This window comes from Leguminivora glycinivorella, chromosome 9 (genome assembly GCF_023078275.1).
Source record: "Leguminivora glycinivorella isolate SPB_JAAS2020 chromosome 9, LegGlyc_1.1, whole genome shotgun sequence".
Lineage (NCBI taxonomy): Eukaryota > Metazoa > Arthropoda > Insecta > Lepidoptera > Tortricidae > Leguminivora > Leguminivora glycinivorella.
Genome location: NC_062979.1, coordinates 23,149,026 through 23,169,822, shown reverse-complemented (window position 1 = coordinate 23,169,822; position 20,797 = coordinate 23,149,026). Strand labels below are relative to the sequence as shown.

Genomic DNA, 20,797 nt, shown 5'->3' with positions numbered 1-20,797 from the left:
CAAAGAACTCTAAAAGAAACGAAAGCAGTAATTTAATTTTACAACCTACCTTTATTAGATATTCGGACTAACTACTTTACTATCTTAAACTTACATTCAACATTGTTACTAATGGACATATATTTATGGATATATATTTATACATATATTATATATTTTCTAAACATTAGCACAATTCATTTTTGAATTACTGATTATGTTTAGCTTGTGAACTTTAGTTACCTTGGCTCACGTTCTGATAGTCCAAGCAAAATATCAAGAAAATGAGTATTAACTACTTTATTGAATTTAATAATTTTACAATCACTTAGGGTCTGAACACAAACAGCGGGGCCCTGTTCTGCAGCTGCAGTCTCGTGGTGTACTTCATGTTCTGTACATCATTCTCCGTCATAAACCTCACTTCCTGCAGCTCTCCATTGGGAAGCAACACGTAGTAAGTGCCAATGCTCTTCTGTACTTCCACTGGACCTTCTAACTTCTCAGCTTCAGGATTCTCTGTAGGCGTGGCATCAGTGGTAGGTGCACCATAGGTGTTGTCAGGTGCTCCGTAACTTGTGTCAGGGACTCCGTAGTTGGTAGCTGGTGGCTCGTTAGGGAGGGTAAAAGGCTGTGCTGGTTTCCAACCTGCTGCTGGGTAAGGAGCAGCTGCTTCGGCTTCATTCGGAAGCGTAAAAGGCTGTTCAGGCTTCCAACCCGAAGCAGGGTAAGGTGCACCGTCTGTAGTCGTTGCTTCTGTAGGTGAATCAGTCGTTGTTGGAGCCAGCTCTTGCCTTTGCGACCTGAACCTCGCTGGTCTGAAGCGAGGCGGCGAAGGCAGCTCGGCCACCACTACGGCAACGAAACAAGAAACGATGAGGAACTTCATCTTTGATCGCTAATCACTGAATGATGTGGATGATACTGTCCTGCTTAATTTATACTGGTTAAAATGTTTATGGTTCATTGTTGTATCATAAATGGTATCTAAGGACGATCCGTGGCTATTCTCAAAACGACCACTAGATAGAATTCTTCGTGCTGCGTAGTTCTAATACGTTTGAAGATCAAGTTGTACTGGCTATATGTGGATGTATTAGGGATGTTTAGTGAATAAACTAAGGCAGAATTATAAGGATAAGAAGGCTGGTCACGTCGGCACTCGGCAGTGACCTCTTAATGTGGTAGAGTAACGTCATTGAGTTGTTATCAAGGTAAGTTTTGAGACTATCTGCTGTTGTTCTTTGATTTCCGGTCGGATTACAAATCTGACGTTAGACACTAAAACAATTTAGCAAAAATTTAGTTTCGAAACTAACCTGCTTTTTTATAAAGTTTTACCGATAGCCCGATAGAAATGGTTTCGTTTCAATCATTGTATGTGTGTTGAAATGTGTTGACGTTATAAATGTAGAAGTGCAAAATGTCAGGTCCCATTTAATCTACATAGTTATTGGAAATATTTAGTTAGTTATAGCCATGTGTTCAAGCAAGCGCGGATCCAGCTTCGTGCCCAGGGGGGGTCACGTGGTAAAGGCCCAGGCCCCGGGGGGGGGGGTCACGTGGTCTATTTGTATGGCCAACCTAGGCTCCAGGGGGGGTCATGACCCCCATGACCCCCATGACCCCCCCCTGGATCCGCGCATGAGTTCAAGTCATCACTCAAGACAGGCATTTTCAGTTTTAAAATTGTTCTAAGCCTTAGTGGTATCGATGTCCGACGTTTATGCTTATCACAAAGTTAAAGTTACCTTTTCATGTTGTATATTTCCGGTTCGTAATGGATAATCCGGTTCATAAAAAATTCCATGAAAGACGTTTCCAGGAAAGCAATGTGAAATAAAATCGAACCGTTCTGATTAATGAAAATACCTTATCCATACTTAATATTATAAATGGGAAAGTGTGTGTCTGTTTGTTTGTCCGTCCTTCACGGCAAAACGGAGCGACGAATTGTCGTGATTTTTTAAGTGGAGATAGTTGAAGGGATGGAGAGTGACATAGGCTACTTTTTGTCTCTTTCTAACGCGAGCGAAGCCGTGGGCAAAAGCTAGAATCAATATAATGTATGTTATGTCACAATTTTACGGAATATTCCATACAAATATTTTAATGAAACTTGTTTCATCAGCCAAAACTTATCGGAGTTCACGTGTAATTTGGCCGCAGTTCTGGGGCTTCTTTCACGGTTAATCCGAAACCAAGTAATCTTGGTACAAAGATATTGGATAACAGGTATTTATAGAACCCGTAGTAATCTACGGGTTCTATAAATACCTGTTATCCAATATCTTTGTAAGAGACATACATACATACATACAGAGTCTCACGCGTTTGAATTCAGAAAATTGTCACTGAAAATAATAAGCAAGTCACCGTTTACAACCGGTATTTTAGTAACAAAATCCCGTATGCGAGATTCAAGGGTCGCCCCCTGGACAAATAGTGTACCTACCTACATACCTTTACTTTTAGAAATAGATTGAGCGCAACGCCAACTGCTCCGCAGGTTGGCGAAACATTAATGTAAGGTACAGTCAAGTGCAAAAATACGTATCGATTTTATCTGCTCAAAAATATGTACCGAGACCTTATTCCGCCGACATAAAGTGCTATGGGACATATTTTTGATAAGTTGTACGCACCCATATTTTTACACTTGACTGTACCCACAGTAAATTGTAATTTTTGATAAATCAATTAAAAAAAAAAAAGAAACATATATGTATAACTCCGTATAGATAGATAAAGATTAAGAGAAAAGGTACCTTGAAACCATCAAGAGAAAGGTTTGGTAGTCTAGATGGCGCCACACCTTTGGTTGACTCTCGGGTAGATAGCACTAATATTAATATTAATTATAGTCAATTTTAACACATCGAAGACTTTTACTATAATTCTATCCTCTTTGCACATAGATAGAAGAATATGGGCCAAATTGTCAAAACCGTGGTTCGATGGCAGTCGAGTCTATGTACTGAGACACATTTTAGTTCAACAGTAATAGGCTAGTTTCCTAGATTTAAATAAAAAAAAATGCAGTGCACGAAATAATAAAGCACCACGAAATCAGAAGAAAAATATGGACAGTAGTTATTTTTTAACATAATATCTATTTAATAAGTCAAAGAGAATGATATAAAGTAAATGTATTGACCGGGACGTCACTCCCTCAGTATTTCATAGTAATTCCATATTTATTAGCAAATCGTTTTGACAGTTCTTAAAAGGAAGCTGATTTGACTAGTAGGAAACTAGCCTAATATTCTCTGTGTCGATCCTGATTGTCAATTTTGAGTTGGTTTCATTCGTATCTCTTCTCACATCTCTAGACTTAACACATCTTATGCAAACAATGAATCTTAACTATAGGGGTAAATCCTGGGTGTACCTTTCGAAATGCAACCAAGTTTGCCCGCCGTACAGTAATTACTAGCTAACCCCTTAATACCCTTTACGGGGAGAATGGAGCAGCCCAATTAAACTATGCAAAACGCCAGGTTATGATACTGCTTGAGTACCTGCCAAATTGAACCCTGAGGTACGATTGGGCCACACAGTTAATAACATGGATACTTTAAAGACTATATCCATACTAATATTTATAAATGGGAAACTGTGTGTGTCTGTTTGTTTGTCCGTCCTTCACGGCAAAACGGAGCGACGAATTGTCGTGATTTTTTAAGCGTGATAGTTGAAGGGATGAAGAGTGACATAGGCTACTTTGTCTCCTTCTAACGCGAATGAAGCCGCGGGCAAAAACTAGTAGGCTTATATTTCCGAGCTCATATAGCCCGGCAACTTTCAAATCAAGAGTGAACAGGCATCTTCTGGGCGAGCTCACTGGGTGAGTCTTTGCCTTTTGCTAGTCTGTGGCCAAGAGTAAGCCCATCTATAATATAAATAATATAAAAAAAAACGGCCAAGAGCGTGTCGGGCCACGCTCAGTGTAGGGTTCCGTAGTTTTCCGTATTATTCTCAAAAACTACTGAACCTATCAAGTTCAAAATAATTTTCCTAGAAAGTCTTTATAAAGTTCTACTTTTGTGATTTTTTTCATATTTTTTAAACACATGGTTCAAAAGTTAGAGGAGGGGGGACACACTTTTTTTCCTTTAGGGGAGATTATCTCCGAAAATATTAATATTATCAAAAAACGATTATAGTAAACCCTTATTCATTTTTAAATAACTATCCAACAATATATCACACGTTGGGGTTGGAATGAAAAAAAAAATCAGTCCCCACTTTACATGTAGGGGGGGGATAACATTTTTTTCCACTTTTTATTTTACCACTTTGTCGGCGTGATTGATTTACATATTGGTACCAAATTTCAGCTTTCTAGTGCTAACGGTTAGTGAGATTATCCGCGGACGGACGGACGGACGGACGGACAGACAGACAGACATGGCGAAACTTTAAGGGTTCCTAGTTGACTACTGAACCCTAAAAAAGATAAAGAAATTATATTAATTGTTTAAGTAAGAAATGTTTCAGACAGTGGGCTATTTCTCCACACTTTACACTGACAATTCTGTGCCTATTTCTGTGTTGATAAGTAACATTGTTACTCAGCGTCAATATTTCCTTGAACATCAAATGAACGGCGAGGTGTCTCAGTCGGGCGACTATTGTCGCTATTGTGAAATAGGCCAGTGGTCATCGTTAGCGTTCCAACACACTTCCGTGTTATCCAAATGTTTGTTTCAATTTTCCTTATCTTATACTTTTAAACGAGCAATTCTTGTATATTTATTTATTTATTTATATATATATATATATTTATTTACACTGACGATCTCGGAAACCGCTCTAACGATTTCGCAGAAATTTGTTATGTGGGGGTTTTTAGGGGTGAAAAATCGGTCTAACTTATCCTTAGGTCCCGGAAAACGCGAATTTTCGAGTTTTCATGCGTTTTTCTTCGCGCGCCATCTCGTGTGCAGTAGTTGTACTGTTAAGACAGAATTCTTTCGGTTGATGTAAGTACTATTTATTGCAAACACTAGATGGCGACACAGGTCAAGGCTAAAACGAATAGAAAAATACACTATTTGAGTTTTTGTGGCGAAATGCGCGCCATCTCGTGTGGAGTAGTTGTGTTGTTAAGGCTGAGAATTCTTTCGCTCGATGTAGGTACTATTCATTTTTCAACTAGATGGCGACACATGTCAAGGATACGAAACAGAACCGAGCGAAGCTCGGTTGCCCAGATATTTGGTACTTATCTACAGTATTTTTCCGGCTATACGAGGAAATGAACTGTCAAAATGATTACCAGGCGATAATAGGTCTGAAGGACATTTATCCATACTAATATTATAAACGGGAAAGTGTGTGTGTCTGTTTGTTTGTCCGTCTTTCACGACAAAACGGGGCGATGAATTGACGTGATTTTTAGGGTACCGTACCTAAAAGGTACAACAGGAACCCTTATGGTGCGACTCTGTCCGTCTGTCTGTCCGTCTGTCACATTGTTAAATATCTCGAGAACTACTTATGCTACCGATATTAAATTTGGAATAGTTATAAACATTGTGAACCTCTACAAGTTGAAAGTATTTTTTTTTTAATTAATTAATATAAATGATAGAAAATGGGCAAAATGAAAGGGGGGCAAACTGAAAATTTCAAGTAACTAGATCAAGTGGGGTATCGTTAGAAAGAGCTCAAATTGTACATATCAAAACTATTTTTAATATTTTTTTGGTTGTGGAAAAAAAATGTTTTTTGGAGGAAAATGTAAAAAAAAATACCGTTCCCCCCCCCTTATCTCCGAAGTTTACCAACATAAATTTATGAAATTTTCACCAAACATGGCTATTATAATGAATATTTTAGGAAAAATAAAATCGTACACGTATCTTGAAAACATTTTTTTTTATTTATAAAAAACCGTTCAGATTTACATTTTCAATTTCAACATCCTTGCGGGTGTTTATTGTACCTGTATTTTTTAACAAAATAACAATGAAATTAGCTGCTTTCAAATAGAGGCAAAATGGTTAAAATCGATTCACGCAATAAACAATTATTCCATAAAAATCATCTTCCATACTAGCTCGCGCGCATTAGTTTACTCAATTTGCCGATAGATGTCGCTGTACGTTGAACGTTCATTTCCTACATCGCGTTTTTCCTGTTATAATGAGATCGGTTCAGGAGCGTCCTTGCGACATGTCGTAAGTCGTAAACTATTGAAGTCGAATAGTCTTGATTTTATTTGGACGTTGTCTAACAATAAAATTGTATATTAAAATATTACTTGTTATGTGGGAAATTGAGTCTTGCGGGATTTAGTAAAATCTGTAGAGTTCTATGAATAACATTTTGATGATTCAACTATTGTCTCACTCTGTCTCACTCTAAAGTCCTTTTAGGTGTATTTTACTCTCCCTCCCTTCACGTTAACTATTTCTCTTCTTTTGAAAAGCTTCTTGAAGATTTGATGCCATCGTATACCCATCATATCGTTATGGGGGATTTTAATACATGCCTTCTGAAAAATGACTTCCGATCCAAGTCTCTTAAATCCCTTGCTGAAGCTTGCAACTTGTCCATTCTGCCATCAGGTCCGACGCACTTTTTTCCTAACTGTTCTCCGTCGCTTCTCGACCTTACTTTTGTTTCGTCTATGGATCATGTTGAAAGATTTAGCCAGTACCCGGCGGATGCTTTTTCATATCATCATCTGCTTTTTTTGTCGTACAAAATCCGTCCCCCTAAGGTCAAACCAAAAATACTCTTTCTGCGCAATTTTAGTCGGATGTGTGTTGAAAAACTTCGTGAGGATGCCTCGAGGTTCGACTGGGGTGAGGTGTTGGGGGCTGTTTCGGTGGATGATAAGGTATCTCGCTTTAACTCTGCTCTGACTCATCTTTATGATATTCACGCCCCTATTCGCCCGGTAAAAATGAAGCACCTTCCTGCTCCCTGGCTTACCGAGGACATTAGGTTATTAATAGCAAAAAAGAATTCGGCTAAATCTAAATTTAAGGGACACCCCTCGGATAAAAATAAGGCTAAGTACCTTGCTCTACGTGTGTATCGGTGTAGTACAATTTGTCGAGACGCCCAAAGAAGACACATCCACAATTCCGTTGAATCTGGGAATCCTGCCAAAGTTTGGAAATTCTTAAAGTCGCTTGGAGTTGGGAAGCAACCTCATAACTCTACCAGTGATGGTGTTGACCTTAATCTTCTTAACCTGCACTTCTCTTCTTCTACCTCTTTTGCTGGGTCAGTTAAGACAGACACCCTTAACTTTCTTTCAAGTATCCCTACTCCTGATTATCCCCCTTTCTGTTTTGTCCAATTTTCCGAAAGTGAAGTTAAAAAGAACGTTATCGCCATTTCGTCTAATGCCATTGGAGTCGATAACTTAAGCCGAAATATGATCCTCCCTCTAATTGATATTGTAGCGCCCATTATCACTTCTATCTTAAATAGTTCCATTTCATCCAATGTTTTCCCGTCGCTTTGGAAGGAAGCCGACGTTATTCCTTTGCCAAAAAAGTCCAGTCCCTCTTCCTTCTCTGACTACCGTCCCATTTCCATTCTTCCTTTCCTATCCAAGGTTTTAGAGCGCTTGGTCCATCAGCAATTCACTTCTTTTTTGAACAGACATGCGCTCATGAATCCATATCAATCCGGTTTTCGTACAGGGCATAGCACTACTACAGCTCTTGTAAAAATTACTGACGATATCCGGGTCGGTATGGATAATCGCAAGATCACGGTACTATCGCTTCTTGACTTCAGTAACGCTTTTAACTCAGTCGACTTCGATATCTTACTTGGCATATTGCGCTCACTTAATGTATCTCCTGCGGTAGTTGAATGGTTCCATAGTTATTTGGTGGGCCGGCGGCAGCGTATAAAAGTGGATTCCTTTCGTTCTTCGTGGTGCAACACGCTGGCTGGTGTCCCACAGGGCGGCGTGTTGTCTCCTTTACTTTTTTCGATCTTCATAAACTCTATTACTTCCAATATTTCTTCTTCCTACCACCTTTACGCTGACGATCTTCAGATTTATGCTCAGAGTTCTGCTGCCGATCTACCTCAGACTATCTGCGCCTTAAACACTGATCTGGAGAGAATACTAAACTGGACTAAATGTTACGGTCTCTCGGTAAACCCTACTAAATCCCAGGTAATAGTCATAGGTAGCTCAAAGCTTACTTCCAGGATTGACTTTAATTCTTTACCTGCCATTGTGTTTGATGGCGTACGGATTCCATTCTCTCCAAAGGTTAAAAATCTGGGTATCTTGATGGATCAGAGTCTTTCTTGGACAGCTCAGGTGAGTGAGGTTAGCAGGAAAATGTTCGCTGCGGCCGCATCTCTCCGTAGGCTTCGTAATCTCTTGCCTTACGCAACTAGGATTGCGCTTGCTGAATCTCTCTTATTGCCCATATTAGATTATGCCGACATTTGCTATATTGACCTTACGGAGGATCAACTCAATAAACTTGAGCGTCTGCAGAATCTTTGTATAAGATTTATTTTCGGCTTGCGCAAATATGACCACGTGTCTCACTTCCGTTCTCAGCTCAAATGGCTCCCTATTCGTCGCCGCCGGGACTCTCATATACTCGCCCTTCTTTTTGGCATTCTCTTTAACCCTGCTACTCCGCCTTATCTCAAAGAGCGTTTCAAGTTTCTCTCTTCTATCAGATGTTCTCAAACTCATATTCTTGCTCCCCCACCATCTACTTCTAAATTCTATAGCAACTCTTTTACCTTCCGGGCTGTACGGTTGTGGAATTCCTTACCAGTAGAATTAAGACTAGCAAAATCTCTTCCAATTTTCAAAAATCAGCTTAAATTATACTATCTATCTCTATCTTAAGTTGCCATTTTTATTTATTGTATTTATGTATGTATGTATGTATGTATTATGTGTATGTAAGGTATATTTATTTATGTATTCGGTATATATGTATGTGTGTTTGTGTTGGTTTTCTCTATATTTTTTGTTCTTGCACTGCCTGTTAACTTTTGTTTCTGTTCCGTTTTTCCAGCTACCCTAAGGTTGTCTGGAAGAGATCGCTTTTTAGCGATAAGACCGCCTGTTGTTACCTAGTTATACTCTCACTAAACATTCTGTATACATATAACATGTAAAATGGTGCAATAAAGAATATTTACTTACTTACTTACTTACTATTGAAAGTTTGTACGGAACCCTCGGTGAGCGAGTCCGACTCGCACTTGACCGGTTTTTTTTTAGTTAAGATAGTTGAATGGATGGAGTGACATAGGTTACATTTTGTCTCTTTGTAGCCCCCCACTTCCCTAAAAGGGGGGATTGAAGTTTGTATGGAGCATTCCGCAATTTTCGAATTTAACACGAGCGAAGCCGCGAGCAAAAGCTAGTATTTAATATGACATCATATTGTTGGACTTTGACTTCGAAAATTTTTCATATATATGGCCACTCCACGGATTTTAAAACCACGGTATGCGAAAAAAGTCCTAAGCCTATTGATATGATATGGATTGTTAGTGTTATAGATGTATATGTATTTGATTTAATGTTCCAATCGGGCCTTGTCTGTGGTCAAATCGCACAAGAACAGGTTTCGCTCTAAAATGTTAGGTACTTTCTTTCACATCTCTCTTGTAAAATTCAATATTGTAACCTTGTTCACTGTAAAGTTTCAAGTTTGTGAACTTACCAGTATCGAAGCCAGGCGAGACCTGAAACGAGAAGGAATAAATTAATTTGGAACGATTGAACAACTTTTTTAATTATACCTTAACTATTCATAATAGTACATTACGATATAATTGCGTAAAAAAGGAAGTTCGAAACGAGTGGCGATAAATTAAAACACGACAGAAGGGAGTGTTTTAAATCGACACGAGTTACGAATTTCCTTTTCGCACGTGTATCGTACGACGTTTTTCAGTACAGATGAAGCTCCGAAGTTTCGACCTGGCATTATAATGAACCACTTCTCGCACTAGTGCGTAAAAAAAACACCATCTGTACTGAAAAGAATATTAGGATACAAGACTTAACTTCTCATGAGCGTTAGTTGATTGATATTATTACGATCTATTGAAACCAAAGAAGAAACTCGTACAATACAGAATACAGATATCTATAAAGTTTTTTATTAGATGTCTCATAACACGTGAACTCGATTATTTTCTTGTTAAAGATTATTTATAGAATTTTAAAATAATAAAATATTTTATTGAAAAAAAATCAAATACTACGCTTGGTATTTTAATTTACAAAACAATAACAGAAAAACAAGAAATATTTTCCTCTAAATGAATGTCGTTTAGGGAAAATAAGAAATTTACTATTTAATTTATTTGAGATAGAAGTCACAGAATTAGCGCGAATTGACATCTCGTGTATTGATTTTGTACATAATGAAATTAATGAAAGTTCGCAAATAAAACCTTCTCAAGTATTTGCTTGGAAAATGTCTAATACAGACTTAAAATATACCAATAAACCTAAACTTATCCCGGGCAGACAATAGGCGAAAACTTCTGAGACATTTTGACGTTTTTTTAACTACCCGAATGTTCTGGAGAACTTCTTGACTTCGTGCCACCACCGCACGCTTTTATCACCGCACCTCTCATCAAAGTTCAACCTCACTCTAGACACGTGGCAAACCAAGAATAAACGGGCTTCTCCTTGGTTTTTGCCCAGAACGTGCAAGTTGTGAAATGAGCTACCTTGTGAGGTCCCTTGCGCTATGACACTTAACGCCATCTACAAGTACATATAATCAAAAGCTACAAGACATTTTTTTGTGGCGCCATCTATGTGTGGTGTAGTGTATGTGCGTTCTTAGGCGGTCGCATTTTAATGCATGGGATGGTATGATCTTCTTATATTTAATCTATGGCGTAGCCGAATTCACAAACGCTCATGAAAAGCTCACGCTAATATTTATCTCTTTCGTAGCTATCTATCTCTACCGCTCGTGCGTACTAGCGCGACAGAGCCAGACTACATTTTCTGCGGCGTTTTTGCATCGCAGAAATGCCATTCGGCTACGGGGCCTGATGATGCTCATTTCTGCTCATGTGCTGCGTATACCATAAAAACAAAACCCACTTGAACTGTGTGCGCACTACTTAGTCCGATTTCAAAGTTATCATGGTAGAATGGTTCCTTCAGCTGCCGTCGATAGTACTTCGTTCACCCTTATCCATTACCGAAACACAAAAGAGGCGAAAGACGTAATATTCCCCGTATTTAGAGTATTCCAAGCGTCCAATCTGAGGCCATTGTCGTGCTTTTAATAATCCATTATTAGGTTATTGGAGATCCGGTTTTTGCGAGACGTCAAAGGTGGATATTTAGAGGTACTTGTGATTTGGTATCTAGCAGAAGATATAATACGAAATTTTTAATAATAATAATTAGATACGATACATCCTCTGTTGGTATGACCATATAAGTACGCCGCAGACCGGTAGACTACGTCGGAAACAGATGCTTAAATCTCACTGTCCAAGCCCCTAATAGGTCACGCGGCCGCGGTAGGCCTAAAGCGCTGGCTGGACGTCGTGACAGCGGATGAGCGGACATGCAAGAGAACAATCTCATACCTGAGGATGCCGAAGACTACAGGGCAAAGTGGAGAAGACTAAGCGAGGCGCTGGGCAGGGACAATGCAAGGTTGAAAAAGAAGAATATACACGGTGACATAAAAAAAGACCAGCCATACTTAGCAAAGTGGCTTTCGAGATTATAATATACCTACAACTTTTATCATGGGACCAATGCTGAAATCGCGAACAAATGTTGAATTTAACGGAAAACAAAAAAAAACGGTGAAAAAGTTTTCGTGAAACTGGGACTAAAACATTTTTTGTTTTATCCTTCGATACAGACTAGACCATTATCTAGATTTGCTGGATATATGTATAAATAGGTAGCTATATGGCTATGTCAGGCATTCTGCCAAAAATGTATGTGGGTCGGGCAATCATAAAGCTTTTGCGAAAATAATTATATTGATGGAAAACCGTCTATCACGAGACCACACACTGTATATTTACTTAATTGTGACCTAGAAATGTAGAAAATTAAGAGGCAGGGACGAGCGATTCAGACAATATTAAAGATTAATATGTACAAAATCAGGGTTTTCAGCTATAAATAACCATCCGTTAAAGTTAACGGAAATCAATTAAGACAGTTTGTATAACACTTTGAATTCTCGCATATGCATGCATGTACACATTTTTAAAATCACTCAATATCTTTGCATTCGCCTCGTGGGTGACTTTTAAAAATCTTAGTAAATAGTTAGTAATGCTTTTGCAGTTATTATTTTCCTTGCATGAATAGTTTACCTGATATTGTGATATTAGTTCAACTATACAAACAGTAAAAAGTACTTCAATGAACCAAATTCACGTTTTCACGTTAACGTAATTCACACGTTAATATTCACAGCTGCAACGAACTGCAATGACGTAGTTCACGTTTTAACGTTTTATAAAATATTAAAGCTTCGAAGTTCCGGTAGTGACGTCACATGTGTGATATTGAATGTAAAAAATATTGTACAATATATGATACATATTAAAAGTATACGGGAAATTAAATGGATACGTAGAAAAGGCAATATCCTTATTAGCAAGCTGAAGTAAATAAATAAAATAAATAAATATTGGGGACACCTTACACAGATCAACTTAGCCCCAAACTAATCAAAGCTTGTACTATGAGTGCTAAGCGACGATATACATACTTAAATAGATAAATTACATACTTATATACTTACATAAAAAACATCCATGACTCAGGAACAAATATCTGTGCTCATCACACAAATAAATGCCCTTACCGGGATTCGAACCCAGGACCGCGGCTCAGCAGGCAAGGTCACTATCGACTGAGCCAGACCGGTCGTCAAAGATCGGAAGTGGCAGTGGGCTGGCCATATTAGCCGTAGAACCGACAACCGTTGGGGTAAACGAGTTCTTAAGTGGAGACACTGGATACCGCGTCTCGGCAAGCGTAGTTTAGGACGCCCTCAGGCAAGGTGGAGCGACGATTTGCGCAGGATGGCTGGCAGGAGCTGGATGCGAGCAGCCGAAGATCGGAAACGGTGGCGTGGTATTGGGGAGGCCTATGTCCAGCAGTGGACTGCGATAGGCTGATGATGATGATGATGTAGAAAAGGTGGAGAGAGAGCGTACTAACCTTTTTCACAAAAGTGGGACACGCTAGGATACATATTTACTTAAACACAGAGCAGGGGCCCATTTCTGAAAACTGAAAGTTACAAGTTACAAGCGGAAGTGTCTTTCCAACTTGTCATATTAGACATTGGCAACCACTTGTAAATTGTAACTAGTAGCTTCGAGAAATGGGCCCCTGAGCTATTTAGACGACCGGTCTGGCTCAGTCGGTAGTGACCCCGCCTGCTTAGCCGCGGTCCTGGATTCGAATCCCGGTAAGGGCATTTATTTGTCTGATGAGCACAGATATTTGTTCCTGAGTCATGGATGTTTTCTATGTATATAAGTACGTATTTATCTATTTAAGTATGTATATCGTCGCTTAGCACTCATAGTAAACATTGCTTATTTTGGGGCTAAGTTGATCTGTTCTGTGTAAGGTGTCACACTGACAATTTTCTGCCTGTTTCTGGGTTGATAAGTAACACTTGAACCGACGATGAACGGCGAAGTCACTGTCGGGCGACAATTGTCACTCTTGTGGAATAGGCCCCAGGTGATATTGCAAAAGAACAACAGTAATATAGTACATTACGGCGTACAGCGGTCGTGTTTTAATTTATCGCCACTCGTTTTGGATTTCCTTTTTTACGCACTTGTATCGTAATTTACTATATTCGAATTCATGTTAAATTCTCTCAAAAGGCTACATCCTAAATTAAAACTCACTAAATGTGAGTGTGTTTAGTAAAACATGCCACTTTGTCGATTGCTATAAAGCCGCTTTGTCAGTTTAAATATTCATATAAAGATACAAACAAATCTCGTCTTTATGGTAAGCGACAAAGTGGGACGTTTTACTAAACACGCTCACAAATATACACGTAGTGCCTAACTTATACATGTATCTACTAAGTTACAGTGTCTATCTCATGGACCAATTTATAGGAACGAAAATATAATGTATTTTGAATATACCTATGACCAAAAATCTGTATCTGAGGCCGGCTCGAGTTAATGTGACGCATTATTCCATCGTATACGAAACCCATTACCCACTCTTAAAAGCTTATACGAATCGAACACCCACCAAAAATATTAACCTTACGCCCCTCCTATAAGATTTACATTTATGTGAAGTTTACAGAAAACATGTTATCCAGGAATCTTTGGCATTTTATGTAAATAAAGATTCTCCTTAAAAGGGTTCTGGTTATGTTGGTTCAAAATTATCACTAAAGGGATTAAACCTTTTGGGCGTTCCCAGATATTTAATTTATTTTAATGGCCAATATTAGTATGTTAAAACGGGCTCGGACAAGTTGAAGGGACGAAATTGCCATGGATTTAATATAAGTTACCTAGCTTAAGTATGAATGTTGGTAAAACTGTTTGATGTAAAGATTAGTCACGCGACGATCCATTTACTAATATCCGACAGCACTTGAGACGGCCATTAGGCGTTAACAATAGAAAAAAAAAGTGACCAAGGCCTCCAGTGCCTCAATTGCAGGGTACGCTGGTTCGATTCCAGCTTCAGGCACTGGAGGCCTTGGTCACTTTTTCTTTCTTAATGTGTAATTTATTTTTGGTTTAATTTATATAATAGTGGTGTGACTACTTTAAGATAGCACAAGTTGAAATATTTTCAATAAAATATAATTTGACTTGTGTTAATTAGAGTTAACAATAGGATTACTGATAACCTAACCACAAAATTAAAATTTTGAAAAAACCCCCGACCGCGACATAGTGGACCGATTTTCATGAAATATGGCTAAGAACACTCCCGACTAAATCAGCTTTCAGACAAAAAAACTAAATCAAAATCGGTTCATCGTTTTGAGAGCTACGATGCCACAGATAGACACACAGACAGACAGACAGACAAACAGACATACACACAGACAGACACGTCAAACTTATATCACCCCGACGTTTTTCCGTCGGGGGTTAAAAACAAAATATACCAGCAGGGTTAACCACAGATGTCATATATACCATAGATCAAGCAAACGTATCTACTTAGCGTGTCAAATGAACTCAGTGAAATCCACTGAGTTGTCCGTCTTTACTCGCAGCTTGCAGCTTTCGGGCGTCAATTTTTGTAAGTTGAAGTCAACCAAAACATAAAAAATGCCTCGTTACGTGATATTCAATTGCAACAACACAAAAATTATGAACAATCAAGAGCCTGAGACATATTTAAAATTACAGGCAAGAATCAACTTCAGTACAAAATTTGACACGCTCGGCCCCTATACAAATATATGAATTTGTTTATTCTATCTAAATTAAGTTCTGTGGGGTTAACACATGATTGCCACGAGAGAGAGACTGACTACCCTAGCGTTCTTTTCTATGTCATTAATGCAATTAGAAGAAGACATGTGCTCTAACTCGCGGTGACATATATGTAATGTATACATACATACATACAACACATACAATCACGCCTGTATCCCATAAAGGGGTAGGCAGAGCACATGAAACTACTAAAGCTTCAGGGCCACTCTTGGCAAATAAGGGGTTAAAAGAAAACGAAACTGTGGCATTGCAGTGACAGGTTGCCAGCCTCTCGCCTACACCACAATTTAACCCATATCCCATAGTCGCCTTCTACGACACCCACGGGAAGAAAGGGGGTGGTGAAATTCTTAACCCGTCACCACACAGGCTACGGAGGGGTAGGCTATGTATACTCTCGCGGCAATCACGTGCTAACGCTGATGGCCACCCTTTTTCGGTTTGGTATTTTATATGCACTTTCGCTTTATTTTGGCTTTTGTTGTATGCAGTTGGTACGCACCGACGCTTTAATTGCTCCTAATTAGATAACAAAATGCAAACATTATAGGCTTTTTTAGTTTCAAGTACTATCAGGCCTTCGTATTTCAAATGGAGTAACTTCTTTGCGTATTGCTGCGTACTCACGCAATTAGAGCATTCTATCCGATTCTCATTGTATTATTTATTAAGAAATTGACAGTATATGTGGTGCCAACATCACAGTATGCTACAGTAGGCATTCACTGCAGCCTTCATGCGAATGCCACGTCAAGTCATTAGTCAATGATGTCCAATCAGCAGGTCACATGTTGCTGGCTCGGCCGAACGCACAATTTCGCCTGCGGCTGCAAATGCAGCAATCAGAGTAATCAGGCCCCGTAGCCGAATGGCATTTCTGCGACGCGAAATGCCACCGAAACGCCGCAGAAATGTAGTCTGGCTCTGTCGCGCCAATACGCAAGAGCGATAGAGAAAGATAGCTACGAAAGAGATATTATCGTCAGCGTTTGTGCATTCGGCTACGCACACAGGTTCTACCAAGGGCTATGCTCGCGTAAAGGCGCACTGAGAGAAAATACAACCAGTTTTCATGTTCGTTCAACAAGTTTTTAACACGCTTTTATTAGGTCGTCGTGTATGTAACTAACTATGTAATGGAATCTGCGGAGGCTAATTTAACCATCTTCCAAGGATCGTAGCGTAATGAAAATTGGCAGCTGTATGTAGTTCTGATGACAATACAATAATATGGTACTGTTGAACTGATCTGATGATGGAGCCGGAAGATGTGAACCGGAACTACATGATGGAACATCGTATCATAGCTGTTTTTGGGTTTCTTAGAAAAGTCTTGTAATGAACTTTGACTACGAATAGGTTTCAAGGTCTGATGATGGAGCCGGAAGATATCAGCTGGAATTACATGATGGAACATCGTATCATAGCTGTTTTTGGGCTTCTTAGAAAAGTCTTGTAATGAACTTTGACTACGATTAGGTTTCAAGGTCTGATGATGGAGCCGGAAGATATGAACTGGAACTACATGATGGAACATCGTATCATAGCTGTTTTTGGGCTTCTTAGAAAAGTCTTGTAATGAACTTTGACTACGAATAGGTTTCAAGGTCTGATGATGGAGCCGGAAGATATGAACTGGAACTACATGATGGAACATCGTATCATAGCTGTTTTTGGGCTTCTTAGAAAAGTCTTGTAATGAACTATGACTACGATTAGGTTTCAAGGCCTGATGATGGAGCCGGAAGATATGAACTGGAACTACATGATGGAACATCGTATCATAGCTGTTTTTGGGCTTCTTAGAAAAGTCTTGTAATGAACTTTGACTACGATTAGGTTTCAAGGTCTGATGATGGAGCCGGAAGATATGAACTGGAACTACATGATGGAACATCGTATCATAGCTGTTTTTGGGCTTCTTAGAAAAGTCTTGTAATGAACTATGACTACGATTAGGTTTCAAGGCCTGATGATGGTGCCGGAAGATAAGAGGAAGCATGAAAGAAAGATCAACGTAGTATTTAAAATAAGTTGGGTTAGCGTTTTCTTGTGACCTTTCAGAGCAAACAAAGGGGGCTCGGGGGCGAAGCCCCCCGCATGAAAGAAAGATCAACGTAGTATTTAAGATAAGTTGGGTTAGCGTTTTCTTGTGACCTTTAAGAGCAAACAAAGGGGGGCTCGGGGGGCGAAACCCCCCGCATAAAAGAAAGATTAACGTAGTATTTAAAATAAATTGGGTTAGCGTTTTCTTGTGACCTTTCAGAGCAAACAAATGGGGGCTCGGGGAGCGAAGCCCCCCGCATAAAAGAAAGATCAACGTTGTATTTAAAATAAGTTGGGTTAAGGTTTTCTTGTGATCCTTAAGAGTAAAGAAAAGGGGGGCTCGGGGGGCGAAGCCCCCGCATAAAAAAAAGATCAACGTAGTATTTAGAATAAGTTGGGTTAGCGTTTTCTTGTGACCTTTAAGAGCAAACAAAGGGAGGCTCGGGGGGCGAAGCCCCCCGCATGAAAGAAAGATCAACGTAGTATTTAAGATAAGTTGGGTAAGCGTTTTCTTGTGACCTTTAAGAGCAAACAAAGGGAGGCTCGGGGGGCGAAGCCCCCCGCATAAAAGAAAGATAAACGTTGTATTTAAAATAAATTGGGTTAAGGTTTTCTTCTGATTCTTAAGAGTAAAGAAAAGGGGGGCTCGGGGGGCGAAGCCCCCGCATGAAAGAAAGATCAACGTAGTATTTAGAATAAGTTGGGTTAGCGTTTTCTTGTGACCTTTAAGAGCAAACAAAGGGGGGCTCGGGGGGCGAAGCCCCCCGCATTAAAGAAAGATCAACGTAGTATTTAAGATGAGTTGGGTTAGCGTTTTCTTGTGACCTTTAAGAGCAAACAAAGGGGGGCTCGGGGGGCAAAGCCCCCCGCATAAAAGAAAGATCAACGTTGTATTTAAAATAAGTTGGGTTAGCGTTTTCTTGTGACCTTTCAGAGCAAACAAACGGGGGCTCGGGGGGCGAAGCCCCCCGCATAAAAGAAAGCTAAACGTTGTATTTAAAATAAGTTGGGTTAAGGTTTTCTTGTGATTCTTAAGAGTAAAGAAAAGGGGGGCTCGGGGGGCGAAGCCCCCGCATGAAAGAAAGATCAACGTAGTATTTAGAATAAGTTGGGTTAGCGTTTTCTTGTGACCTTTAAGAGCAAACAAAGGGGGGCTCGGGGGGCGAAGCCCCCGCATTAAAGAAAGATCAACGTAGTATTTAAGATGAGTTGGGTTAGCGTTTTCTTGTGACCTTTAAGAGCAAACAAAGGGGGGCTCGGGGGGCAAAGCCCCCCGCATAAAAGAAAGATCAACGTTGTATTTAAAATAAGTTGGGTTAGCGTTTTCTTGTGACCTTTCAGAGCAAACAAACGGGGGCTCGGGGGGCGAAGCCCCCCGCATAAAAGAAAGATCAACGTTGTATTTAAAATAAGTTGGGTTAAGGTTTTCTTGTTATCCTTAAGAGTAAAGAAAAGGGGGGCTCGGGGGGCGAAGCCCCCGCATGAAAGATGGATCAACGTAGTATTTAAGATAAGTTGGGTTAGCGTTTTCTTGTGACCTTTAATAGCAAACAAACGGGGGCTCGGGGGGCGAAGCCCCCCGCATGAAAGAAAGATCAACGTAGTATTTAAGATAAGTTGGGTTAGCGTTTTCTTGTGACCTTTAAGAGCAAACAAAGGGGGGCTCGGGGGGCGAAGCCCCCGCATCAAAGAAAGATTAACGTAGTATTTAAAATAAGTTGGGTTAGCGTTTTCTTGTGACCTTTAAGAGCAAACAAAGGGGGGCTCGGGGGGCGAAGCCCCCCGCATAAAAGAAAGATAAATGTTGTATTCAAAATAAGTTGAGTTAGGGTTTTATTGTTACCCTGAAAAGGGGGGCTCGGGGTGCGAAGCCCCCCGCATAAAAGAAAGATTAACGTAGTATTTAAAATAAGTTGGGTTAGCGTTTTATTGTGACCTTTAAGAGCAAACAAAGGGGGGCTCGGGGGGCGAAGCCCCCGCATAAAAGAAAGATCAACGTTGTATTTAAAATAAGTTGGGTAATGGTTTTCCTGTGACCCTTAAGAGCAAATAAAGGGGGGCTCGGCAAAAAAGAAATACTAAAATTTTGTTTGAATTAGTTGAAATGTGACAATATTTTCTAATCGAGTCAAACAAAATCCCACTAGCTGAGAGCTTCAAAACAATGTATGGCGAAAGTATGTCTCTCTAATGTCTTCAAAAAGTCCGCGATGGCACATGTCTATATTGTTTATCTTTTACGGATAACTTACTAGGTATAAACATTTTTATGATAATACCGTAATAAGAAGGTAGCCGCTAGTTATTATTAAGAAGCAATTAGCAATAAGTACACGTTAAGCCACAAAAGGCATGTAGAATCCGCCTACTTGAAATAAATTTATGTATAAATGTTAAAAGTATTTCATTATTAATGACTAAAAAGTATAAAATAAATTAATAGTTTAAAAAACACTATAAACCACGCTTTTATAAATGCACGTAAAAGCCAAAAATAAATTATGGATCGTTCAAGTTGTCTCTATTTGTGAGCTGAAGTTTAAAAACTATGTGCTTTTAATTATAATATTTGATTGTAAAAGCGTGGGGCGCTGGAACAGGAAAGACTTTCTTGTAAACAAATACTAAATCGAACTTCCTGGCGAATGAAGTTGCATAAGAACATAACGTTTACATATGCCGCCTAAGGGTTACCAAAGAGAACCAAAGATATCTCGTTCACGAACAAGAACTCTGCATCCTGTCACTGTAGACACTTTCCCCTTTTGTACTTTGATTACCGGAAAAAAGCTGCGTTCTAAGTGTCGGTGACTGTCGACTCTCCTCGCTACTAGCGCATATTTTGTCTGAGTTCGACAAACTGGTACCTACTTTGAACACTGACTTTTAATTGATTTGACTGTTTAATGTAGAACCTATTAGTCATGCTGCAACTCCAGTTAGCGCGTCAATCTGTGTAACCTCCTTCCCGTAACATAGCATAATTTGATTTATCAGCAAGTTATACAAAAAGTCTTTCCTGTTCCAGCGCCCCACGCTTTTACAATCAAATATTATAATTAAAAGCACATAGTTTTTAAACTTCAGCTCACAAATAGAGACAACTTGAACGATCCATAATTTATTTTTGGCTTTTACGTGCATTTATAAAAGCGTGGTTTATAGTGTTTTTTAAACTATTAATTTATTTGGTTAAAATAGCGCCTACGTGCTCTTTGTTTCAAACAACAAGCTACTTGTCATTTGAATCGGCAATATATTTGAATCAACAAGTCGATTTTATAAAAACAAC

At 39.3% G+C, this 20,797-nt stretch overlaps 2 protein-coding genes across 2 annotated transcripts in view; both read right to left on the bottom strand.

Annotated features, from left to right (window-relative positions):
• Positions 1–20,797, bottom strand: part of LOC125229781 — a 517,609-nt gene that overhangs the window by 359,072 nt on the left and 137,740 nt on the right. Inside the window, exon 3 of the mRNA XM_048134722.1 lies at positions 9,663–9,684. The gene's annotated coding sequence lies outside the window, so the exon portion shown is untranslated. The remainder of the gene's footprint in view (positions 1–9,662; positions 9,685–20,797) is intronic.
• On the bottom strand, positions 308–868 carry LOC125229354 (mucin-2-like). Its single transcript, XM_048134175.1, has one exon. It carries the CDS (start codon positions 866–868, stop codon positions 308–310), a length of 561 nt encoding a protein of 186 aa, XP_047990132.1.

Excerpts from the sequence above, each read along its gene's own strand:
- LOC125229354 (XM_048134175.1), bottom strand. The coding sequence starts at position 868 with ATGAAGTTCCTCATCGTTTCTTGTTTCGTTGCCGTAGTGGTGGCCGAG.